At 42.3% G+C, this 26,781-nt stretch overlaps 1 protein-coding gene and 2 non-coding genes across 3 annotated transcripts; 1 reads left to right on the forward strand and 2 right to left on the reverse strand.

The window, feature by feature from the left end:
• Positions 1-107, forward strand: LOC120278252. Its single transcript, XR_005541594.1, has one exon. It is a non-coding gene; the product is annotated as a small nucleolar RNA R71 (small nucleolar RNA).
• Positions 108-5,248: 5,141 nt separating this feature from the next.
• LOC120277724 lies at positions 5,249-7,005 on the reverse strand. The gene is made up of 2 exons (XM_039284574.1): positions 6,660-7,005; positions 5,249-5,349 (listed from the first exon to the last, which is right to left on the reverse strand). The coding sequence occupies exons 1-2, from the start codon at positions 7,003-7,005 to the stop codon at positions 5,249-5,251; spliced, it is 447 nt and encodes a 148-aa protein (XP_039140508.1).
• Positions 7,006-14,876: 7,871 nt separating this feature from the next.
• On the reverse strand, positions 14,877-14,983 carry LOC120278257. The gene has a single exon (XR_005541598.1). It is a non-coding gene; the product is annotated as a small nucleolar RNA R71 (small nucleolar RNA).
• Positions 14,984-26,781: the final 11,798 nt, after the last annotated feature.

Below are 26,781 nucleotides of genomic sequence, written 5' to 3' on the forward strand. Positions count from 1 at the left end.
AATCCATGTTATGGGCACTTTCTCAGGAGCTCCTTGAACATTTCCCATGTCTCGAATAGAGACTCCAATTCTGACTGTACAAAGGATGAGATCTCATTCCTAAGCTTTGCAGATTTTCCAGGAGCGAAATAATGGGCTAGAAAAGCTTCTACCATCTCCTCCCATGTAGTAATCAGAGCTCTAGGTAATGAGTGTGGACACTGCTTTCCTCTTCCTTTTAGGGAAAATGGGAAGGCTCTCAACTTGATGGCTTCATCCGTCACCCCGTTTATCTTGAGCATATCACACACCTTGAGAATGTTCTCTATGTAACTGTTTGGATCCTCATCCGCCAAACCATTGAACTATGTGAATTGCTGCAACATGTGGATGAATACCGGCTTTGGCTCGAAATTCTGAGCTGTAATTGGGGGTCACACAATACTCGATTGTGTGCCCAAAAGTGAGGGTCTAGCATAGTCAAAGAGTGTCCTCTGCTCCTCATTCTGTTCTGTCATATTATCTGACCCTTCAACTTCCAAATCAGCTTGATTAGATTGTTTTTCCACAACACCTATCCCTTTTCTTCTAAGTGTTCATTCAATCCCGGGGTCTCCTTCAATCAATACTGAGGGGTTTCCTCGGGTCATTAACCTGAAGCTGCACAAAGGAAAGAAAACAAATTAGAATGATTATAGAAAAGAAAATGTGAAATAGAATGGATAAAGGAATAGCTAAGGAAACAAAAGTGCAAAGTATCTCTAAACTCCTTTTCCCCGGCAATGGCGCCAAAAACTTGACAAGGCTCCCCGCAAGTGCACGGAGTTGTCGAAGTAATAAATCCCAGGTGAGTGGGGTATCGTATCCACAGGGAAAAGGGAATAAAAATACTTAATTTTCTTCTTAACTATATGAAAGATGAATAGTGATATGTGTGATAAGATTCAATTCTTAAAAGTAAAACAACCCGAAAGAGAGCAAAAGTAAAGTAGAAGGTAAGGCAATCGACAAAGATGGGGTACCCGGGTATTGATCCGCCTAGGAAAATTGTTTCAAGTGCAAGAACTCTCTATTATGCTTCCTAACTAATGCAATGGTGAGTCATGGACTTCCTTTAATACATAGCCCCGAATCTAGGGTTAAAAAGCCTAATCCTCTAAATGTCCCAGAGGAGAGGTTGAACAACCTCTCAACCTCGTACTCGTAAGAAGGATTGCATTAAGCTCTAGGGATTCCAAGTGATAAATCTCTTCCTAATTGTAGACCTAACCCTTGGTCCAGAAGAAAGGTTCCTAACCACAATTAAGCCCTAGATGCTAAAATCACCTCAACGCTTCACTCCGTTGCACTCGCAACTAAGCCCCACCGGAGGGTCATCCCTTTGCTCATTCGCTCTATTATGGCCGCAAAGAACTCAAGGAACAGAGGTAGAATCTATCACACTAGAGGAAAAAAGAGGGCGCTCCTGTACCTCTCGACTCACCATCTCAACCCTCTCCAATCAGGCTTTGTCTAACTCTCGTGTTGTGTCACTCACTCAAAAGGGGTACCACATGAACTCTCAACCCTGGTGTCACTCTAATGGAGTATTCAAACAATCAAACATTTAAAATTTTAACTCACAATAACATCAATTAATTGAAAGCATAATAAAAAGATTCAATGAAACTAATACATCATAGGGTTCACAAATACCCAAGTACCCAATAGGGGTTTAGCTCTCCATGGAGCACAATACAAACGATAATGAAATCAAATGTAAAAGAAATCAATGCATAGGAAAACCCCTTCGATAGTCATGGTGATGGTCTTGTCGAGAGTCCTCTTCTCTTCGCAAGATCCCCTTATCCGGTATAAGATACGCCTCATCAAATCATTCTGACGGAGGCTCCCTTACCAACCTTTTTCCAAAAAGATGATGATGTCGGAGCTGTAGAACCTCTTCAAATCCCTAGCCAATACCTGTTAAAACCCTAGCCCCAGCCCTCTCTCAAGTTGGTGAAAAGATGGAGAAAAGAATGTTGAAATTGGGGCTGAAATCAGCCTTAAATAGGGTTGGAATCGGCATTCCACGCGCCCCTATGGATATTCCACACGGGCCTAAGGAATTACCGCATGGGCATGTGGAATTTCCACACACCCGTGTGGCTCCTCTGTTTTGCTCCTTCTTTGGCCGGCTGTGAACAGTACCAGCTATCGTGATTTGCTACAGTGCTTTCTGTAGTACCTGCTACAATAACGGCCCGAAATACTCCCGAATCCATGCTTTCATTGTGGTAACATAAACGGGCACACGTTCACATTGTAGATCGTCTTGGTTCTTCAATAAACTGACACGTTGGTGGAGATCTTGCTAAATATGCAAAAGCTGAAATACTAGGATATAACTGCCTTTGTGCCACTCTGAATCATTGCCTTAGCTCGAATACAAGGAGGTTGGCATACATTCTATCATTCTAAACCCAACTCATGTCTCCGTGTTTGAGCCTTCTCAAGATCTCCTTTAAATAATGCGTAAAACGATCTACAATGGCTTCTTTTGCAAATAATCGGCCTTACAACCCAACCTACATAAAAGTACATAAATACACACGTATTAGCCCTAAAACCTGACAAAAGTAATGCTCATCATATGAAAATAACGCTTCGCATTCTTATCGCACAAACCCTTATCAGTAACATAAATGCACACATGTTATCATTAAAACTAGAGAAAAGTAATGCTCATCATAAGGAATGAACATTTCATATTCTTATCACACAAGCACCTATCAAGTTCCCCACACTTAAGCTTTTGATTGTCCTCAAGCAAAACTTTAAATATTAAAGAATAGATGAAGGAAATATTGGAAGTTCTTGGCCTTAGGTTCACCAAAGCATACAAAGAGAGCATTCTACAAGTAATAGAAATTTCAACACTAAATACGAAAAAAAATCAATGCTCTAGCTAAAAACTTGAATCAAAAAGGACAACAAACCCAAAATCGTGTAAGTGTGTGAATTTACTCAAGTCAACCCAAGGTATAATCCTCCAAGTTCTAAGTATAAGGGACTTATTTATCTACAAAAAATAACAACAATTTCAAAGATGGTAGTAGCTTCACACGTCCTCTAAGGTAGCCCTTTCCAAAATGACCACTAAGGTGGCTTTTACACTTTCGAGGTGGTACCTCTTTCTACCGGAGTGGTACCTTTCACTCATCCTATGAGATAGCTCTTTCTCTCATTACGGCATAACTAGTATCCGACTTATGAGAGTAGCTTCATACTTCAAAGGCGGTAGCTCTTTCCACCCAACAAGCACAACTATACAATAAAACTATTTTGTTCTTTCTTTTCTATCTTTTTTTTAGAATTAACAAAAGAAACAACTATAACTAGTCCCTTTTACATCAAACTTGAGTATCCAAATGAGTTTAAAGAGTGAGTAGTGCAACAAGTGTCAATCGGGCAAAAATTCCTAGAAATTCAAGCAAAAACTAGAGCATGAGAACATTCATTGTTAAAAATTCTCCTAAACTCAAGAATACAATCATTGCAACTAGGGTGAACCGCCATTAGCTATGTGAGCATGTGTATCAATCAAAACTAGTATAAAAGATATGTGCACTATAAAACTACCCCCATACTTAAGTTATACATTGTCCCCAATGTACACATTCAAGCTCACACATAATATATATCAATCAAGAACAAATGTGGGAGAAACAATCAAAACAATACTCCCCTGACACCTAGTATTGCATTTGATGGAGTTAAATCCTTGGGAGTAATTTTCCAACAGGTTGTGAAGCTCACACGGCCAAGTGTCGAAACACCTTGGCCGTGTCCATGATAAGTTCTCAATTCCCATGTTGATAAGACCATCAGCAAGCATACACGATGGGTCCAGTGAAGCTCAATAAAACAAAAAAGAACTCGAGTATATAAAAGATAAAGCAATGAATACAACTTGAGGCAATAAAATGAAAATAAACTAAGAAGGAAAGTCCTTTCTGGGTATCCATGTCCAAAATAAAATGTAAAAAGTAATAAAAACGACGAAAACAAAGTCAAGTGTGATGTCGTGCTCTGGCTCTACTTCAGATGCTGGTGGTGATGAGGTACATGGTGGGTCAACCTGTGCTAGACTAGGTGACGGAGATGTCGGAGATGACGGGGGAGTCCGAGATCTCAGAATAAAAGATGAGGCAACGTGTTGCTCAAAAATTTGCTGTAGCGTATCGCAGTGCCATGAACTCTGTATACTGTGAGGCCTGTGTAGCCCGGACCTTAGCAACCTCTACTCGGACCACATCGATCTCCTGTTGCAGTATCCCTATGGCATTCTTGAGCCTCTAAAATTGATCATGAGATCGAGTAGGAGAGAATATCCGCATTGGTGGGGGCTCGTGCACTGGAGGGACCGCCTCTGCCTGATCTCCCTCAGGCTGTGACTCTAAAGCTGGTTGAGGCCCCTCTGGTGGGGGCATGTTCAGCACATAAACACCATCCGGATATTTCCTGATCATACCCATGAGTCTCATTGTTTATCGCCCGGGGGGTGCTGGTAATATTATTTTCTCGGCCCCTCTGATCGTGTCTCGTAGACCCATCCACAAGATGAGTCTAGTGATGTATGGGCCGGAGAAAATAACACCAACCCAAGGATACTATCCTTGATGCTTCAGATACTCCGCTAAAAGGTGTCCCAAATGAATCGGCTCATTCTGTACCATGGAGTATAAATATAGAAGTTCCTGCTTGCTTAGGACTCATGTACTGTCACTGCGACCGTTCATTGACCTACTAAGGATGGCGTGAAGATATCTGTAACTGGATCGAGAAAGGCATGAGGCTATAGAAACTACTGGTTTTTATCATCCCTTACCACATAGTATTTAATACGCCTTCTATGGAGTTAAGCCTCCCGAAATGTCAATTGGTAGATCCTCGTACTCCTCCGTCTCAGTGAACTCCTCATCATATAAACCAAGCCTAACGGAGAACTGCGTGACACTCATACTATGATGCTGCCCAAAAGCTCTGAACTGAATGGCGCAGATGCTATCGAAATGAGCATAAGAGCGGTCAAATTCAAATGAAGCGAGCACCTCTAATATGAGTAGGCAGATAGCGGGGCCACGAATTATCAATAACTTGTGCCAACTACCCACGATAGTAACTCCTCGACTTCATTTGTCATGTCATGTGCTCTATACACTGCCCTAAGTAATCTCACAACCTTGATTTGTGTCTAACCAAACTTAAGCTTCACTAGTCGCTCAAATTAAGTTCGATGTTCGGGAAGTATAAATTCCATGTTTTTTGGCTCTGGAGTAGGCTCTCTAGGATGATTACCAGCTGCCTTCTTTGATCTGGGGGCCATACCTGCATGTATTGGAAGGGAAATTGATTAGATTAATTTGTAACTCAATATTGCAGGAATGCACATGGCCATGTAGAAATCCCACATGCCAGTGTGGATTCACGGGGCGTGAAAACCTCATGGCCCTTGTGGCAAAATCCACGAATACACCTCTCTCTCATTACCAAAGCTCATCAAAAACATATCACCACCATTTTAGCAAGAAACCGAGACACATTCACAAGTTTAATCGAAGAAAATCGTATAGAATCAAAGAAAGTCGGCGACAAGATAAAACAAGTGTTTACCAATGAGATGAAGCTAAGACCCATGAAATCAGCGAGAAACCAAAACAATCGACTCGAAAATCGGCAATGGGAGGTCGGTAAAATGTCAGAGAGTATTCCCGGAGTGTTTGAAGGCCTGCTAATGAATAGGGTTTAAGCGATTTATGAAGAGAGAATGCATCCTTCTAATTCCTACACATCCACACGGTTGTGCGGAAATAACCCACACCAGTGCGCTTTCATATAAGAGACTTACAGGGGCAGACGCACTTCTCTATGTGCTCTCGGGAAAACACTCAACCTCTCTGAACGCATCCACACAGGCGTGCGGAAAATACCCACGCCCGTGCACCTAACCCAGAAGGAAAGCCGCACGTCCATGTGGCTCCTCTGACCAACCGAAAAAATCATCTAAGTGTTTCGCACACCCATGCGGAAATTACGCACGGGCGTGGACTTTCATATACCCAACTCACAGGAGCGAATGCACGCCCCTATATCTTCTCGGGATGGAGAGAGCTCTTCTACAGGAAAACGCACACCCTTGCAAAAATTACCCACGGGCGTGCTGAAATCACAAGGTCGCTCACAGGGGCGCGTCTACGCCCCTGTGTCTTCTGTGGATGAGCTCACAGTACAAATCCATGGGTGTAAGGAAATTCCACATGCCCGTGCATTTTCTTTGGATGCCTTAAAAACTCTGCAGGCTCGGCAGAAAATCCCTGTACATGTTTACACATTCAGAGCTTGCCCTATTATGCAAAATATACCAGTGAAAAACATGAGAAACTAGGTCAAGCGACCAGAACTTTGCCAAATCCACATGAAAACACACGATGACATTAAAAACCACAATAAAAGCATCTAAAATTCAAGATATCAACATTAACACTTTATTCATGCAAACACTAAACTATTCAACTAAGAAAATAGTAAACACTTGGGTTGCCTCCCAAGAACCACTTGTTTAATGTCACTAAGCTTGACGTACCTCGTCTTACCTCACACGGGATTATGAAGGGAAAATACTTCCTTGTCATCATTACCAACTTCCCCTCCGTAGTATGGTTTCAGCCTATGTCCATTCACCTTTAATATACCCTTCTCTGGATGGGTAATCTCAATAGCTCCATGAGGTAAAGCTTTGGTTACTCTATATGGGTCAAACCATCTAGACTTGAGCTTCCCCGGAAATAACCGTAGACAAGAATTGAATAGTAACACAAGATCACCAACTTTGAAATCTTTTAGATTCTTAATATACTCGTCATGCCACTTCTGAATTCTTTCTTTGTATATCCTTGCATTCTCATATGCTTTCATCCTCCATTTATCTATCTCGTTCAGATGTAACACTCTTTGCTCTCCTGATTTGCTTAAGTCAAAATTCATCGCCTTGATTGCCCAATATGCTTTATGCTCTAATTCCACCGGCAAATAACAGAATTTTCCATACACCAAATTATAGGGAGTGGTCCTTATTGGAGTTTTGTAAGCTGTTCGATGAGCCTAAAGTGCGTCATCTAACCGTTCTGACCAATCCCGCTTTCTTTGTTCCAATGATTTAGTTAAGATCCTCTTAAGATCCCTGTTTGTGACTTCCACTTGTCCACTCATTTGCAGATGGTAGGGGGTAGCAAGACAATGATGCACTCCATAACGCTTCAACACTTTCAGAAGCTGTGTTGCAAAAATGGGTTCCCCGATCGCTAATGATAATTCTTGGAGTCCTGAATCAGGTAAACAACATCTTCAGAAATTTCACCACAATTCGTGTATCATCAGTTGTAAGAGCTTGATCTTTCACACATTTAGAAACATAGTCAACTGCCACAAGAATATATTGATTACCATTGGACTTCGGACATGGTTCTACGAAGTCAATTCCCCATATATCAAACACCTCACAAAACTGCATCGGGTTCTGAGGCATCTCATCTCTTCGCGATAGGTTTCCACCCCTCTAACAACAGTCACATCGAAGAACAAACTGATGAACATCCTGGAATAAAGTCGGCCAAAAGAAACCAACGGGCAGAAATTTCTTAGCAGTTCGGCTTGAAGCATAATGGCCCCCAAATAGGACCCGAATGACAATGCGCAATAATGCTCCAACCTTCCTCCCTCGAAACACATCTTCAAAACACATGGAGTATCCTCTGACTCTGATTCCTGTACTGCATACAAATGTTCTTCAGGGAATAAGTCATTAATTTTCTTGCTTGCCGGTTCTTGCCCCTCACAACCTTCTAATCTTAAAAGATGATTCACAACCACATTTTTGGTTCCCCTCTTAACTTTTATTTCCATATCAAATTCTTGTAACAATAAGATCCAGCAAATCAATCTCGGCTTTGCATCCACCTTGTTCTTGGTGGTTGTATAATTCTCTTGAGCACTTGTGAGAGTCTTGCTAGCATAATAGATCGGTCGAAACTGTTTATCTTTCCTTTGCCCCAAGACTGCTCCCACGGCGTAGTCACTTGCATCACACATTAGCTCAAAGGGTTCATTCCAATCCGGTATTGTCAAAATTGATACTTGCACTAATCTTTCCTTCAACAAATTGAATGTACTCAGACATTCATCCCCAAAATCAAAAGGGGGCTCCTTTTCTAGGAGTTTGGTCAACGGTTATGTGATCTTCGAAAAGTCCTTAATAAACCTTCTGTAAAAACCTGCATGCCCCAAGAAACTGCGAATCCCTTTCACATTTGTAGATGGAGGAAGCTTTTTGATGGCCTCAATCTTTGCCTTATCCACCTCCATACCTGTTTGGAAAATCTTATGTCCAAGGATAATGCCTTCTTGGACCATAAAGTGACACTTCTCCCTGTTGAGGATGAGGTTCGTTCCTTCACATCTAACTAACACTCTCTATAAATTCTTTAAGCATATATCAAAAGAGTTTCAAAATATTGAAAAATCATCCATGAACACCTCCGTAATGTCTTCCAAAAGATCATAAAAAATGGCCTCATGCAGCGCTGGAATGTCGCTGGTGCTTTACATAACCCGAAAGGCATTCTTCTGTTAGCAAAAGTACCATAAGGGCAAGTAAATATGCTCTTCTCCCAATGTTTTGGAGCTATGGGGATTTGAAAGTATCCCGACATGCCATCAAGGAAAAAATAAAATTGATTCCCTAGTGGTTGTTCTAATATCTGATCGATAAATGGCAATGAGAAATGATCTTTTCGAGTGGCATCGTTTAGTCTTCTATAATCAATGCAAACTTGCCATACTGTGACTGTCCTGGTTGGAATCAATTCATTCTTTTCATTTTTTACAACTGTCATCCCCCCTTTTTTTGGAACCACTTGTGTTGGGCTTACCTATGTACTATCAGATATGGGATAGATGATCCCATCATCTAGGTGCTTTACCACCTACGCATTGACAACTTTCTTCATGTTTGGATTTAATCTTCACTGAGGTTGGATCACAGATTTGTAGTCATCTTCCATTAGGTTTTTAAGAGTGCAAAATCATGGATTTATGCCTTTAATGTCTGAAATCTTCCATGCAATAGCCGACTTATGCCTTTTCAACATGCTAACAAGCTTGCCCTTTTGATCCATGGTGAGCGATCCGCAAGTGCACGGAGTCGTCAAGTAATACCTCTCGTGCGAGCACGAGAGGGTCGTATTCCCTGGGCCCAAGGAGCTACTATTACTTCCCTTTCGTCTATTTCCTAGCCTAACACTCCGAAAGATGAATAGTAATTATAAAAAGAGAAAGAATTAACTACAATGAAATCCGGGGTACTACTACACACAATACTGAACTCAAGGGAGAATCAAAGCAGTGAAGGGAGTGATTTGGACAACGAATCCCCCTAGGGTTGTCATTAGGTCCTGAATTTAGGATGAAATGCGAGATGGTAGTTTGGCCAAGAGAATCCTAAATTAGCTCAACCCGATGGTCATGGCAATTGAACCCTAATCCCATACAAGTATTGGGTCAGAATCGCTTCCACCCAAATCCTCGTATGATTGCATTACACTCGGGAAATCTCTAATCGTGGGTCGATACTCAAACTAGGTCCAACCCTAATTCGTCGGAGGGGTACAAAATACCCGATGGTCACGGTGTATTTGTACATGGATCCCTTCCAAGCCAAGTGTGTCTAGTACAAGGTCGATGGTCACGCAACCAAGTACAACCTAGAAGTTGAAATACTGAGTTCTCATGCAAATCAACACATCAAAGTACATGGGACTTGAACCACAAACTACAAGATTCCATAAAAAGAAATACAACATCCAACAATACATCAATAAAGATGATCATCCAAATTACAAAACAATCAACCCTAGAGTTCATCATATCCAAATCACAAATAAGTTAGTGCCTCATGAAAGAAGACCACTCATACAAATCCAAGGAACAAATAAAGAAGAAAAAGAAGTAAGAACTACTCCCTCTAGCTTTAGATCCCCTAGATGGTGAAGATCTTGAAGATTTGAAGAGATCTCCCCTCAAATGATGCCTTGGATGCCTAGGATCTTCACCCAATCTTCTCCTCCAAAGCTTGCCTCCCTCTTGGTGATGTCTTGCGTAGTAGATCGCCGGCGGGAAGAGTGGTGCGGCGGCCTAAGAGGCCCAAGAGAAAACTGGACACCAAAAGCTCTCCAAAAAACCTCTCCCTTGCCCTAGAAAAATCAGTTTTATTTATATCCCGTCAGTCCATGCGGGCATCCATGCGGGCGAATGGAGCCCGTGGAGCTCACAGCCAAATGCCCAGAAAACATGCCGGTGCTACAGTACTCCGCTACAGTGTTGTACTACAGTTTTATGCTACATTGTTTTTACTACAGTACCCGAGGGTTGTGAAATTCCAGCAACCCTCACGGCCACCCATGCGGGCGCATGGAGCCCATGAAGCTCACAGCCAAATGCCTGCAGCATGAATAGTGATCAGCTACAGTACGCTACAGTGCTAGGACCCCAAAAATGCCGTTTTTGGTGTCGAATTCATCCAATTTGCATTTTTGAGCTACATTCGGCACATTTATGATCTGCAACACCAAAAGAACAAATTTATACTCAAACAGGCATCAATTCATCAAGATATACACAAATAATACAAGATTAATACATATAAAATACGTACATTTAGGTGTTTATCAATCCACAGACAAGTTTAAAGCCACAATCATTGGGAGTTTAGAGTTTTTAATCAAAAAGTCATACTCCAAATGTGCTGGTAGGGTTTTAAGCTCTAGATCAGGTGGCTCATCAAGTGATGGGCGCAACTTGCTCTCCTTCAACCTGTCAATCTCCCCAACATTGTTTACCTCATGTTCATAGTCATTCTCTCCTTCTTCCACTTGTGAATGTGTTTCTGTATGACCTTCAACGAGTATTGACAAGATTCCCTTGCGTATATCCCGCTAGTGCATGGGTTTGTTGAAGTAATAATCCCGAATGAGCGGGTATCAAATCCACAGGGAATAGGGAATAAAAACACTTAATCCACTTCTTAGCTATGTGTAAGATCAGTAGTGATAAGTGTGATAATGATTCAATTCTCAAAGGTAAAAACAACAAGTAAGAGAGTACGAGTAAAGAGGGAGGTAAGGCAATAGATAAAGATAGGGTACTCGGATAATGCTCCGCCTAGGACAATCGTTTCAAGTGCAAGAACCCTCTATTATGCTTCCTAATCACTGCAATGGTGAGTCATGGAAATCCTTAAATACATAGTCCCAAATCTAAGGTCAACTATGCCTAACTATATACATGTCCCGGAGAAGAGATTAAATAACCTCTCAACCTCGCACTCGAATAGAGTTGCAATGAGCTCTAGGGATTCCAAGTGATAAATGTCTTCCTAATTATAGACCTAACCCTTTGGTCCAGGTGGAAGGTCCCTAACCACAATTAAGCCCTAGATACTAAGATCATCTCAACTCTTCACTCCGTTGCACGCTCAACGAAGCCCCAGCTGAGGGTCATTTCTTAGACAATTCACTCTATTATGGCCCCAAAGAACTCGAGGAACGGAGGTAGAATTTGTCACGTCAAAGGCGAAAGGGGACGCTCTTGTACCTCTCGACTCACCCTCTCAATCCTCTCCAACCTAGCTTTGTTTAACACTCATGGTGAGTCACTCACTCACAAGGTTACCAACAAGAACTCTCAATCCTAGTGTCACTCTAGGGGAAATGTTCATACAATCAAGCATTCAAGGTTGGAACTCACAATAAACATCAATTAATTGAAAGCATAATAAGAAGATTCAATGAAACAAATACATCCTAGGGTTCACAAATACCCAAGTACCCACTAGGGGTTTAGCTCTCCATGGAGCTAAGTACAGTCAAAGAAATAGAACGTAAAAGCAATGAATCCATAGACAAACCCCCTCAGTAGTCGTGTCGATGGTCTTGTGGAAAGTCTTCTACTCATCGTCTAAAGATTCCCTTGTCCGGTATAGGATATGCCTCGATAGAAGCTCACCTACCAACCTTCTTCATAAGGAATGACGATGTCAGTGTTAGGATTATGCCCTCGAATACCAATGAGGATACTTGTATTAGGGCATTTCATTTGTATTATACATACTTATTTAGTAGGCATTTATTTTGATGTTCATATAAATCTTGTGATGCCATTATAATTAGTTTTGAATATCATAGTCCATGTGTATTAAGTTAAATCTTCTACTCTTTGTGGGACAAAGAGAAGAGTACTAGAAGAGTTTGGTACTTATTGTTAAGTGCTTGTGCGATAGGAATGCGAAGCATTTATTCCTTATGTTGAGCATTACATTTCTCGGGTTTTTATACTAATATGTGTGTTTTTATGTTACATTTATGCAGGTAGGATTGTGAGGCCGAGTATGAAGGAAATAAGCCAATGTGGATCATAATGCACCAATTTTGGAGGAAATCTTGCTAAGGTTCAAACGCGAAGACATAGGTCAAGTGTGAGATGCTAGAGTGTGTGCCAACCTCCTCGTATTCGAGTGGGCACATCCATTTGGAGGGGTACAAAGGCAGTCACATTTGAGCATTCCGACTTATGCACATAGAACAAGAGCTCCAACAACGTGTACACTATTGAAGAAGCAAGTGATCTATGATGTGAACGTGTTCCCGTTTGCGTTACCCCGATAAAAGTATGGAATTGGAAAGCTATTCAGGTCAAATACTGTAGCAGAGCACTGTAGCAATATTGTAGCATATACTATAGCAGCACTGCTCACAGCCGGCCGAGAAACAAGAGAAATAGAGAATCCACACGGGCGTGTGGAAATTGTCCACGCCCGTGTGGAAATTCCGCACGGGCGCATGGAGCATCCACGCCCATGTAGTCGCCCGATTCCAGCCCTATTTAAAGCCGATTTAGCCCCGATTTTGGTATTCTTTTCTCCATCTTTTCCTCAACTTGAGAAAGGGCTTCGGCTAGGGTTTCGAGGGGTATTGCCAAGGTTTTGGAGAGGTTCTATGGCTCTGACATCGTCATTCCTTAGGAAGAAGGTTGGTAGGGGAGCTTCTGTCGAGTCGTATCCTATACCGGACGAGGGAATCCTTGGACGACGAGTAGAGGACTTTCCACAAGACCATCGACATGACTATCAAATGTGTTTCTTTATGGATTCATTGCTTTTACATTCTATTTCTTTAATTGTACTTAGCTCCATGGAGAGCTAAACCCCTAGTGGGTACTCGGGTATTGTGAACCCTAGGATGTATTTGTTTCTTTGAACCTCTTTATTATGCTTTCAATAAATTGATGTTTATTGTGAGTTCCAACCTTGAATGCTTTATTGTACGAACATTTCCCCTAGAGTGACACTAGGGTTGAGAGTTCTTGTTGGTAACCTTGTGAGTGAGTGACACACCACGAGCGTTAGACAAAGCTAGGTTGGAATGGGTTGAGAGGGTGAATCGAGAGGTACAGGAGCGTCCCTTTTCCCCTTCGGCGTGATAGATTCTACCTCTGTTCCTCGAGTTCTTTATGGCTACAATAGAGTGAATGGTCTAAGGGATGAACTTCCGCTGGGGCTTAGTTGCACATGCAATGGAGTGAAGCATTGAGGTGATCTTAGTATCTAGGGCTCAATTGTGGTTTGGAACCTTCCACCTGAACCAAAGGATTAGGTCTATAATAAGGAAGAGATTTATCACTTGGAATCCCTAGAGTTTATTGCAACTCTATGCGAGTGCGAGATGTTGATATTGTTCGATTTCTCCTCCGGGACATGTATAGAGTTAGGCATAGTTGACCTTAGATTTGGGACTATGTAATTAACGATTTCCACGACTCACCATTGCATTGATTAGGAAGCATAATAGAGGGTTCTTACACTTGAAACAATTATCCTAGGTGGAGCATTATCCGGGTATCCCATCTTTATCGATTGTCTTATCCCCTTCTTTACTTTTGCTCTCTTACTTGTTGCATTTATTGTTGAGAATTGAATCATTATCACACTCATTATCATTGACCTTTTGCATAGCTAAGAATCGAATTAAGTAATTTTATTCCCTACTCCCTGTGGATTCGATACCCGCTCACCCGGGATTATTAGTTCGACAAACTCGTGCACTTGCGGGATATACGCAAGGGGACCTTGTCAAGTTTTTGGCGCCGTTGCCGGGGAGGTAGGCATTTAGAGGTACTTTGCCCTTTCTTTTCTTAGCTATTTCACAACACATTCTATTTCACGTCTTCTTATTCTATCATCGTTCAAATTTTCTTTTTCTTTCTTTTTGGTGCAGCTCCAGGTTATGACCCGAGGGAATCCATCAATATTGATTGAAGAAGACCCTGAGCTTGAATGTATACTTATAAGAAAAAGGAAAGAACCTGTTCAAGGACAGCATAATTCAGCAGATTTGGAAGAAGAAGAATCTGAAATCATGGCACAACAGAATGAGCAACAGCGAACACTATCCGACTATGCCAGACCTTCATTGTTGGGGACACAATCAAGTATTGTGCGTCCCCTGATTACGGCTCAGAACTTCGAGCTAAAGCCGGCATTCATCCATATGCTGCAGCAGTCTGCACAATTCAACGATTTGGCCGATGAGGATCCAAACAGTCACGTAGAGAGCTTTCTCAAGGTGTGCGATATACTGAAGATAAATGGGGTGACGGATGATGCCATCAAATTGAGAGCCTTCCCATTTTCCTTGAAGGGGAAAGCGAAGCAGTTGCTACACTCATTACCTAGAGCATTAATTACTACATGGGAGGAGATGGTAGAAGCTTTTCTAGCCCGTTATTTTCCTCCCGGAAAATCAGCAAAGCTTAGGAATGAGATCTCATCCTTTGTTCAGTTGAAATTGGAGTCTCTATTCGAGACATGGGAAAGGTTCAAGGAGCTCCTGAGAAAGTGTCCGCAACAAGGATTTCCGGAGTGGATGATTGTTCAAACCTTTTACAATGGTTTGAACCCGAGTACAAGGCAACTCTTGGATGCGGCAGCAGGAGGTATCTTAGGTAGCAAAACCCCAGATGAGGCTCGTCAATTAATTGATGAAATAGGGTTAAATAGCTATCAATGGAATGCTAGAGAGAAGAAAAAGGTGGCCGGTCTCCATGAAATTGATCCGATAACCTCATTGGCTGCGCAAGTAGAGTCTCTTAGTAAGAAGCTAGATCTCATAGCTTCGAATAGAGTTGCGGCCATGACCAATTGCACTGGTTGTGGTGGAGGACATGCTCCCTCCGATTGCCCGATCGTTATTGGTGATGTTTCTTCAGTGGAAAACATTGACTTTATAGGTAATGGCATGAGACCTCAAGGGAACCCATATAGCAATACTTATAATTCAGATTCGAAGAATCATCCCAACTTTTCATGGAGTAATCAAGGACCACAAAAGGCCATGGGGCCACAGGGTTTCCAACAACAACAACAAGCCCCTCAAGTTGAAAACAGAATTTCAGGCTTGGAAACCCAAATGACGGATTTAGAGAAGCACTTGGCTAGATTTGTTCAATCTGCAAATACATAGTTTAAATTAATCGAGGCTATACTTCGCAACCACACCACCTCTTTACACAACCTTGAAAATCAGTGGGGCAAATTGCGAAGTCTCTCTCCGAAAGGCCACATCGAAGTTTACCAAGCAATACGGAAACCAACCCTAGAGAACATGTGAAGGTGATCAGTTTGAGAAGTGGTCGTGAGGTTGAAGGGAGGCTTCCGAGTGAGAAGCCAAAAGAACACGCACCCGAGGTTGTAAAGGTTGAGGAGGGAGTAAAGAAAGAGAAAGAGGTGGCACCCCCACCTTTCAAGCCAAGAATCCCTTATCCCTCTAGATTGAAGAATGACCAAGGGGATGAATAGTATAAGAAGTTCCTGAGTTTTTTCAAGCAACTCCACATCAATATTCCTTTTGTAGAGGCATTAGCTCAAATGCGTAAGTATGCAAAGTTCCTGAAAGACTTGTTGACTAACAAGAAGAAGTTGGAGGAGAGTGCTTCAGTGGTGCTAGATGCTTCATGCTCGGCAGTGCTGCAAAAGAACATGCCAAACAAAAAGAAAGACCCGGGAAGCTTCATCATTCTATGTAACATCGGCAACTTAGGTGAGGAAATGACACTGGTGGATTCAGGGGCAAGTATCAACGTCATGCCATACACTTTCTTCCAAAAGCTAGGCTTGGGAGAGCCTAGGCCTACTCGGATGACTTTACAATTGGCGGACCGAATTGTGCGACATCTGAGAGGTATCATTGAAGACGTGCTTGTCAAGGTGGAGAAGTACATTTTTCCGGTTGACTTTATAGTGCTAGACGTCGATGAGGATGCAGATGCACCCTTGATACTTGGGAGACCCTTCTTGAGGACTTCCAAAGCATTGATTGACATGGACGGCGGAGAGCTCACATTGAGAGTTGGAGATGACAAACTCACTTACTGCCTTGCTGAAGCCATGTGGCATTCTCTCAATTTTGATAACACTTTGTATTTTCTAGACACTACTGATGAGCTTGTTGATGAATACATGAAGGAAATGTTCAACCCGGATCCATATGAAGGTTTGTTCGACCAAGAGGAGAGCAATGAAGAAGTAATGATGCTTGGGTCGACTGAAGAAGTAACATCTACCCCGGGGATATTGAAGAAGGTGCTCCGGAAAAGGAAGAGGGCTAGGAGACGCCATCGAAAATGCTCCAAGTCTGTTGGACACGTACATGAACCAAAAAAGTTGGATGAACCATTGATAGGTGGTCCGAAGCCCGATAATACACACTCTACCCTCAAGAGACTTTGCACATCATGTTTCCAAGCCATGGGTAAGAGGGCGACTTTCATTCATGAGCCCCCTTGAGGTAAGACAAGATAAACAAGCACTTCTTGGGAGGCAACCCAAGTGTTTACTGTTTTCTTATCTTTCAGTTTAGTTTGTTTGCATGAATAAATTGTTAAGTATTGGTGTCGTAATTTTTAGATGCTTGTGCTGCGATTTTGTTGTGGATTTTTAAAATTCATCGTGTGTTTTATGAGGAATTGGCGATAGTTTGGTCGTTTGAGCTCTATTTCATATTTTTCACTAGTAAAATTTGCATAATAGGGCAGGCTCTGAGTGTGTAAACATGATCAGAAATTTTCTGCAGAGCCTGCAGATTTTTCTAAGTCATCCAAAGAAAACACATGGGCGTGTGGATTTTCCACACGCCCGTGGGGGTTGCACTGCGAGCTCATCCTGAGAAGGCACAGGGGCGTGCGGCTATCCCTGTGAACGACAATGCGACTGCCACACGCCCGTGGATAATTTCCGCACGGGCGTGTGAATTCCTGCAGAGTTGGGCAGATTTTACCGAGAGCACACAGGGGCGTGGACTCGCCCCTGTGAGCGACCTTGTGAACCACGCACGGGCGTGGGTAATTTTCGCACGCCCGTGTGAAATTCTGCAGAGGAGTTCTCTCCATCCCGAGAAAATACAGGGGCGTGCGGCTGCCCCTTTGAGTTTGGCATGTGAATGTCTACGCCTGTGGGGAATTTCCGCACGGGCGTGTGAAACACTTAGTATTTTTCTCGGATATCCAGGGAAGCCACAGGGGGCGTGCGGCTGCCCCTGTGGGTCGGGGGCACGAGCGTGGATATTTTCCGCATGCCCATACGAGAGAAGTCAGAGTCAAAGGAGCATTTTTCCGAAAGAGCACAGGGGCATGCGCACGCCCCTGTAGTGCTTTTGAAGTGAGGCACACGGGTGTGGGGAATTTCCACACGCCCGTGTGGATGCACAGAATGGTAAAAATCGTGGACTCTGTTTAAAAGAGAATAGTTCCTCTCCCTCTTCACGATTTCTATTCGCCTGAAAACACTCCCACAGTATTATCCGAGTTCAGAGTGCTAATTTGGTGGGGTTTTAGTGAAGTTTTCTGACCGATTCTTCATTTTCTCACTCCATCGCGTCGGTAAGTTTTTTTTTATCACCTTCCTTGCCAATTCATTGTTTCTATCGATTAACTTGGTTAATAATGCTTTGTTTCTTCAATTGGAAAGACGATTTATGTTTAGAATGAAGTTAGAAGTACTATGAAGTTGTGTTTTTGGATTGTTGAAGCGTGGTCATGCGGTTCTCACGCCCCGTAGATCCACACGGGCGTGCTGAAATTCCACACGACCGTGTGGATTTCTGCAGCATTGGTTTATCAACTTGTTTGATCAATTTCACTTAAATCTTGCAGATTATGGCACCTAGGTCAAAGAAGAAAGCTTATAAGAGACCATGTGAGTCATCTCCTGAGACCGATTGCATGCGGTTTGCAATTCCAGGGCATCACGTTCGCTATGAGCGTCTGTCGAGGCTCTGTTTTGGGCCGACTCGATTCTTAGACACGACTATATTGCGAGATCTGCAGCAGGGAGATGAGTTTGCTGATGAGATCGAGGATCTCATTTCAGAAGGTGGTTGGCGGCAGTTGCTGATGATTAGAGAGCCAGCCATCCAAGAGTTTGCACTAGAGGTGCTATCATCATTCGAGTTTGATAGATCGTATGCGAGCTTCGACAGTGTGGACACCATTCAGTTCAGAGTATTTGGACACCACCATAGCTTGAGCATTACGCAGTTTTCAGTACTACTTGGCTTGTACAGGGAGGCATTCACAGATACAGAGGAATATGCGCAGTTACCGACTGATTACCCTGGAACCTTGACCCCGCAGAGAGCTTACAGAGTGTTATGTGGTCAAGGTTAGTACAAGCCGGGGTGGTCCAAGGCCACGTGCCTTTCCCGACCTGCATACAGATACTTGCATGCCATTATGAGTAGGTCGGTGAATGGCCGTGGTGATAGCACTGGTGTCCTGAGCCGTCAGGAGCTATTGTACTTGTACTCGATGGTACAATGCGTACCAATTCACTTAGGGCACATCCTGGCAGAGTACATCAGACATCAAGGACATTATGCTAGACTGGGTGCGATCTTCTCGGGCCCCTACATTACGAGATTAGTGCTGGGCATGGGTCTCTTGGATTCGATTCGTGGGACCGAGAAAACGAGTGTACCTACTCCCCTGAGTCTAGAGATGATACGGATGATGGGCATGGTCCTCATGGTTCGGAAAGGGGTTTTTGCTTTAGGACTACCAGCTCCAGAGATAGCCGAGGATGAGGGTGATGCAGTTAGAGCTTCTCAGCCCTCTCCTGAGCCTCAGCCAGCAACGATGAAGACTGAGGCACCTCCAGTGGCAGAGGAGCCACCCCCAGTGCGTATGTTTTCACCATCTCAAGACAATGATCGCTTTGAGAGGCTCGAGAATGCTATAGGAGTGGGCCGAGCTGAGGTTGCCGAGATTAGGGCTACGCAGGCTACTCAGTACACAGAGTTCATAGCGCGTTTCGACGTATTACTGCAGATTTTAGAGCGAGATGTCGCCTCATCATTTGTATTCCGGTCGAGGACTCCTCAGGCCCTCTCAGTTCATCCAGCACCTCCATCCTTGACCCCAGCACCGGTGGACCCACCAAATGCGTCTCCAGCAGCAGCAGCAGCATAGTAGCCTGAGAGCAGCACTGACACTTGACTTCTCCTTTACTTTCTTGCATTTTATTTTATTTTTCTTGTTTTTAGACTTGTTCACTCAGAAAGGATTCTCCTTCTGAGTTTATTTTCATTTTTTGCATCATCGAGTTGTATTCATTGCTTCATCTTTTATATATACTCGATGTTATTTTTTCTTTATTGAGCTTCACTGAACCCCCTCGTGTATTCTTGGAAATTAAGACTTAGTCATGGGCACGGCCAAGGTGCTGAGGCACTTGGCCGTGTGAGCCTCTCAACCCGTCGGAACACTACTCCCATGGAGTTAGCTTCATCAAACGCAACACTAGGAGTCAGGGGAGTATTGTTTTGATTGCTTTTCCCACATTTGCTTTTGAATGATATATATATTTTGAATGAGCTTGTATGTGTACATTGAGGACAATGTACAGCTTAAGTGTGGGGGGGAGTTTCATAATGTGCACATCTTTTCTATTATTCTTGATTGATATATGCTCACATAGCCAATGACGGTTCACCTTAGTTGTAATGATTGTATTCTTAAGTCTAGGAAAATTGTTAACATTGAATGTTTTCATGCTCTAGTTCTTGCTGGAATTTTTAGGAATTTTTGCCCGATTTACACTTAGTGCACTACTCACTCTTTGAACTCTATTGGAAACTCATGTTCGATGTTAAAGGGACTAGTTAGGTTTATTTTCTTATGCTAAATTCTAAAAAAAAAAAAAAGGAAAAGAAGGAACAAAATAGTTTTATTGTTTATTTATGTTTGTTGGGTGGAAAGAGCCACCACCTATGAAGTATGAAGCTACTCTCATAAGTTGGATACTAGTTATGCCCTAATGAGAGAAAGAGCTATCTCATAGGATGAGTGAAAGCTACCACTCGGGTAAAAAGAGCTACCACCTCGAAAGTGTGAAAGCCACCTTAGCGCCCGCTTTGGAAAGGGCTACCTTAGAGGATGTGTGAAGCTACTACCATCTTTGAAATTGTTGTCACTTTTGTAGATAAATAAGTCCCTTGCACTTAGAACACACATACACAAAATTTTGGTTTGTTGTCCTTTTTGATTCAAGTTTTTAGCTAGAGCATTGATTTTTTTTCCGCATTTAGTGTTGAAATTTTCCTTAATTGTAGAATATTTTTCTTGTGTACCTTGGTGAACCTAAGGCCAAGCACTTTCAATATTTTCTTCATTAATGCACAGAATGTTTTAATGTTTGCTTGAGGACAAGCAAAAGCTTAAGTGTGGGGGAGTTTGATAAGTGCTTGTGCGATACGAATGCGAAGCGTTTATTCCTTATGTTGAGCATTACTTTTCTCGGGTTTTTACACTTATATGTGTTTTTATGTTACTTTTATGCAGGTAGGGTTGTGAGGCCGAGTATGAAGGAAATAAGACAATGTGGATCATAATGCAGTAATTTTGGAGGAAATCTTGCTAAGGTTCAAACGCGAAGACATAGGTCAGGTGTGAGATGCTAGAATGTGTGCCAACCTCCTCGTATTCGAGTGGGCACGTCCATTTGGAGTGGCACAAAGGCACTATAGCAACATTGTAGCATATACTGTAGTAGCACTGCTTACAGCCGGCCAAGAAACCAGAGACACAGAGAATCCACAGGGGCGTGTGGAAATTATCCACGCCCGTGTAGTTGCCCGATTCCAGCCCTATTTAAAACCGATTTAGCCCGGATTTTGGTATTCTTTTCTCCATCTTTTCCCCAACTTGAGAGAGGGCTTCGGCTAGGGTTTCAAGGGGTATTGGCCAAGGTTTTTTAGAGGTTCTACGGCTCTGACATCGTCATTCCTTAGGAAGAAGGTTGGTAGGGGAGCTTCCGTCGAGGCGTATCCTATACCGGACGAAGGAATCCTTGGACGACGAGTAGAGGAGTTTACATCGTCATTCCTTAGGAAGAAGGTTGGTAGGGGAGCTTCCGTCGAGGCGTATCCTATACCGGACGAAGGAATCCTTGGACGACGAGTAGAGGAGTTTCCACAAGACCATCGACATGACTATCGAGGGGTTTCTTTATGGATTCATTGCTTTTACATTCTATTTCTTTGATTGTACTTAGCTCCATGGAGAGCTAAACCCCTAGTGGGTACTCGGGTATTGTGAACCCTATGATGTATTTGTTTCTTTGAACCTCTTTATTATGCTTTCAATAAATTGATGTTTATTGTGAGTTCCAACCTTGAATGCTTGATTGTACGAACATTTCTCCTAGAGTGACACTAGGGTTGAGAGTTCTTGTTTGTAACCTTGTGAGTGAGTGACACACCATGAGCGTTAGACAAAGCTAGGTTGGAGAGGGTTGAGAGGGTGAGTCGAGAGGTACAGGAGCGTCCCTTTTCCCCTTTGGCATGATAGATTCTAGCTCTGTTCCTCGAGTTCTTTGCGGATACAATAGAGTGAATGGTCTAAGGATGAACTTCCGCTGGGGCTTAGTTGCGCGTGCAACGGAGTGAAGCGTTGAGGTGATCTTAGTATCTAGGGCTCAATTGTGGTTAGGAACCTTTCACCTGAACCAAAGGGTTAGGTCTATAATAAGGAAGAGATTTATCACTTGGAATCCCTATAGTTCATTGCTACTCTATGCGAGTGCGAGGTGTTGAGATTGTTCGATTTCTCCTCCGTGACATGTATCGAGTTAGGCATAGTTCACCTTAGATTTGGGACTATGTAATTAAGGATTTCCACGACTCACCATTACATTGATTAGGAAGCATAATAGAGGGTTCTTGCACTTGAAACAATTATCCTAGGTGGAGCATTATCCGGGTACCCAATCTTTATTTCATTGCCTTATCCCCTTCTTTACCTTTGCTCTCTTACTTGTTGCTTTTATTGTTGAGAATTGAATCATTATCACACTCATTATTATTGATCTTTTACATAGCTAAGAATCGAATTAAGTATTTTTATTCCCTACTCCATGTGGTTTCGATACCCGCTCACCCGGGATTATTACTTCGACAAACCCGTGCACTTGCGGGATATACGCAAGGGGACCTTGTCACTTATACACTTAAATAGTTCGTAAATTAGAGAATCTTTAATTGGGCGTTAAAGGTTTATAAGGATTGGTATGACATATACTTTGACTAAGAGTGCTAGTTGAACACTATGGAATAGTGGGAGCATATGTCATAAATACTTCATTGGGAATTGGTGTATTCGAACATGACTCGCAACAATCCAATCACATGGGTTTTACTCTGTGATAGTCAATGATTGGGATTGTTGGTTATGATCATATGAGTGGACCTTAGAACTGAGGTATCATGATCACAATGTACTTGTGACGTCTAGTCTGTTACTAGAGTTGTTAGGCTCAGTTCACCTTTTGGTAGGGCCGACCTCGAAGTGCGACTATGTCAGGCAGGTAGCAGTTGTGAGTGATCACCAAGAAGGAATTCACTCTCAGAAGTAAACGAGTCACTATCTTATGCGACCATAAGTATGTGAGATTAGAAGACCTTGGCCAAGGCAGTCAAACTAATCGTGTGGGACACGAAGGGTAGTTTGGTAATCTCACCCCACTATAGTTATTTGCATATGATTGAGTTCAGTGAGTTTGACAATTACCATGGCTCTCACTCGGTTGGGATACAAGAACGAAAGGTTTATACATAAATGGTAATCATAATCGGAAAGGTTCGTAATGATCTAGTCATTCGTGTTCAATTGGGCTACGACATGGGGCCACGGGGCTGGCTAGGTGTTACCCACGTCCTTTGGTATCCTCCCATTGCCAATCGAAACGAACCTAGGGAGTCACGCTTAAATGGATAAAGAATCAGTCTCGTTTTGAGTACAGGGGTAAAATTGTCAATTTACAATTTTACTTCATGGGATGAGTGAAATTTTAAATTGATCTAGGGTTTTTGTCTTAAGTTTAAGTTTTGATTTAAATTCGATAGAGTCGAATTGATAATCAAAATTATGAGGACTCAAAGATAAAAGTGGTTTTAGTTAGATTAGGACTCATATTTCTAATAGAACTTCTATGGTAATGTTTATCATATTATGAAGGTTCATATTTTGAATAGGACTTCATAATTGAATGATGTTTATCATGTTATGAAGGTTCATATTTCGAATAGAACTCATAATTGAATAATGTTTATCATGTTTTATGAAGTTTTTATAAATATGACTCCTCTCCAACTATAGAAAAGTCTCAACCAATTCTCTAGTGAGAAAATCCCCTATCTCTCTCTTCCTCTCTAACCCTAGCCGCTATTTGGAGAAGAAGAGGAGATTGTCTCTTAATTCCGGCGTGTGATCTAGAGGAGTGGAACTTTCGTTCGGCGCTAGGAGATCTACGACAATCCGAGAGATAAGTTCGGCGCATCAAAAGTAAGAAAATCATCAAGAGGTAATTTTCTAGGCCTTTTAATTAAATTACGGTGCTCATTAAAACAATTAGAATATATATCGCAAATATATTATTGCTTCTGCATGCCCTTTTAATGTTATTTGATTTTTGCGATATTACCTAACAGTCAGAGTCGTAGAAACCCTAGCAAATAGCTCTCAAAACCCTAGCCGAAACCCTCTCTCAAGTTGGGAAAATATGGAGAAAAGAATACTGAAATCGGGGATGAATCGGCTTTAAATAGGGCTAGAATCGGGTGACCACACGGCCATGTGCATTTTTCACACGCCCTTTGTGGAATTTCCATACGGCCGTGTATAATTTCCACACGCCCGTGTGGATTCTCTGAATTACTGTTTTCTCAGCCGGCTGTGAATAGTGCTGCTACCGTACTTTCACTGCAGTGCCTGTCCTAAAAACTTCCCGAGTCCATACTTTCATCGAGGTAACGCAAACGGGCACACGTTCACGTCGTGGATTGCTTTGCTTCTTTAATGATGGAATGCTTGAGTGTGACTGCCCTTGTGGCCCTCCAAATGGTTGTGCTAACTCAAATACGAGGAGGTTGGCACACACTCTAGCATCTCGCACCCGACCTATGTCTTCGCGTTTGAACCTTAGCAAGATTTCCTCCAAAATCAGTGCATTATGATCCACATTAGCTTCTTTCCTTCATACTCGGCCTCACAACACTACCTGCACGAAAGTAACATAAAAACACACATGTTAGTGTAAAAACCCGAGAAAAGTAATGCTCAACATAAGGAAAGAATGCATCGCATTCATATCACACAAGCACTTATCAGCTATCAATGCTTCCATTCCACAAATATCCCTTCCTAACAACGATACTTCCACAGAGAAAAGTTCCTACCTTTTTTTATGATAAGACGAATCAAACTAAGCGACAACTTTCTCTAAACTTTCTTTTAAGTAAGCACTCATCGATGCCAATGCAGATCTCTCGAACTGATCTATCACACTATCTAATTCACAATTTCGTCCTTAAATTCTGACAATGTACTCTTCAACTGATTCTTCCATGGGCTGTTAAATAGTGTACTATTATTGTGAAAAATAACAAGGTGTGTCTAGTACTCCAAGCAGTAGAACTTTCTGTTCTACTTTTTTAAACATTCTGTGATAGTATCGAATAACTCGGGCATACCAATCATTTTTTTTAATCAAAGAAAAAAAAACAAATAAAAATGATGATAGAAAAGAAGATGTGAAGTAGAATGAATGAATGAATAGATAAGAAAAACAAAGTGCAAAGTATCTCTAAACGCCTACTACCCGGCAACGACATCAAAAACTTGACAACGCCCCTTCCCTATATCCCACAAGTGCACGGGTTTGTCAAAGTAATAAATCCCAGATGATTGGGTATCGTATCCAAGGAGAGTAAGGAATAAAAACACTTAAATTTTTTCTTAACTAAACAAAAAGTGAATAGTGATATGTGTGACAAAATGTGATGTAACAAAAGTAAATGAAACAAGAGAAAGAGTGTAAGTAAAGGGGAGGTAAGGCAATCGATATTAGTGGGGTACCTGCATATTGTTCCACCAAGGACAATTGTTTCAATTGCAAAAACCCTCTATTATGCTTTCTAACTAATGCATTAATGAGTCTTGGAGATCCTTAAATACATGGTCCCAAATCTAATGTCAACCATGCCTAACTCTATACATGTCCCAGAGGAGAAATTGAATAAGCTCTCAACCTCGCACTCGTATAGAATCACAATGAGTTTGAGGGATTCCAAGTGATAAATCCTATTCCTAGATGTAGACCTAACCCTTTGGTCCAGATGGAAGGTCCCTAGCCCCAATTAAGCGCTATGTGCTAAAATCACTTCAACGCTTCACTCCGTTGTCCCTACAACTATGCCCCAGCGAAAGGTCATCCCTTAGCCCATTCACTCTACTATGACCACAAAGAGCTCGAGGAAATGAAGGTAGAATAACTCACACCGGAGAGGAAAGGGGACGCTCCGCTACCTCTCGACTCACCCTCTCAACTCTCTCTAATCTTGCTTTGTCTAACTCTCGTGGTGTGTCACTCACTCACAAGAGTTGCCAACAAAAACTCTTAACCCTAGTGTCACTCTAAGGGAGTATTCACACAATCAAGTGTATAAGATTGGAACTCAAATAAAGCATCAATTAACTAAAAGCATAATAAAAAGTTTCAATGAAACTAATACATCCTAGGGTTCACAAATATCCAAGTACCCACTAGGGGGTTTAGCTCTCGATGGAGATAATTACAATCAATGATATCAAATGTGAAAGCAAAGAATCCATAGAAAACCCCCTCGATAGTCATGGCAATGGTCTTGTGGAGAGCCCTCTACTCGTCCAAGGGTTCCTTTGTCTGGCCTAGGATACACCTCACCACATCAGTGCCGACAAAAGCTCTTCCACTAACCCTCTTGCAAATGGAGCGCGATGTCTAAGCCATAGAACCTCTCCAAATCCCTAGCTAATACCTCTCAAAACCCTAGCCGTAGCTCTCTCTCAAGTTAGGGAAAAGATGGAGAAAAGAATGCTGAAATCGGGGCTGAAATCGGCCTTAAATAGGGCTGGAATCGGGAATCCACACGCCCATGTGGGCGCCCATGTGGATTTTTTGCACGGGTGTGTGGAAATTCCATACGGCCGTGTGGATTCTCTGTTTTACTCCTTCTTTGACGGCTATGAACAGTACCTGGTGCAGTGTTTGCTACAGTACTCTGCTACAGCACCAGCCCAAAACACTCCCGAATCCATGTTTTCACCGAAGTAACGTAAACGGGC

Source organism: Dioscorea cayenensis, chromosome 15 (genome assembly GCF_009730915.1).
Source record: "Dioscorea cayenensis subsp. rotundata cultivar TDr96_F1 chromosome 15, TDr96_F1_v2_PseudoChromosome.rev07_lg8_w22 25.fasta, whole genome shotgun sequence".
Lineage (NCBI taxonomy): Eukaryota > Viridiplantae > Streptophyta > Magnoliopsida > Dioscoreales > Dioscoreaceae > Dioscorea > Dioscorea cayenensis.

Coding starts and splice junctions, on each gene's coding strand:
- LOC120277724 (XM_039284574.1), bottom strand. CDS start 7,005: ATGAATTTTGACTTAAGCAAATCAGGAGAGCAAAGAGTGTTACATCTG. Junction 5,350..6,659: donor ATACTACGGAGGGGAAGTTG/GTAATGATGACA, acceptor CAATACATGCAG/GTATGGCCCCCAGATCAAAG.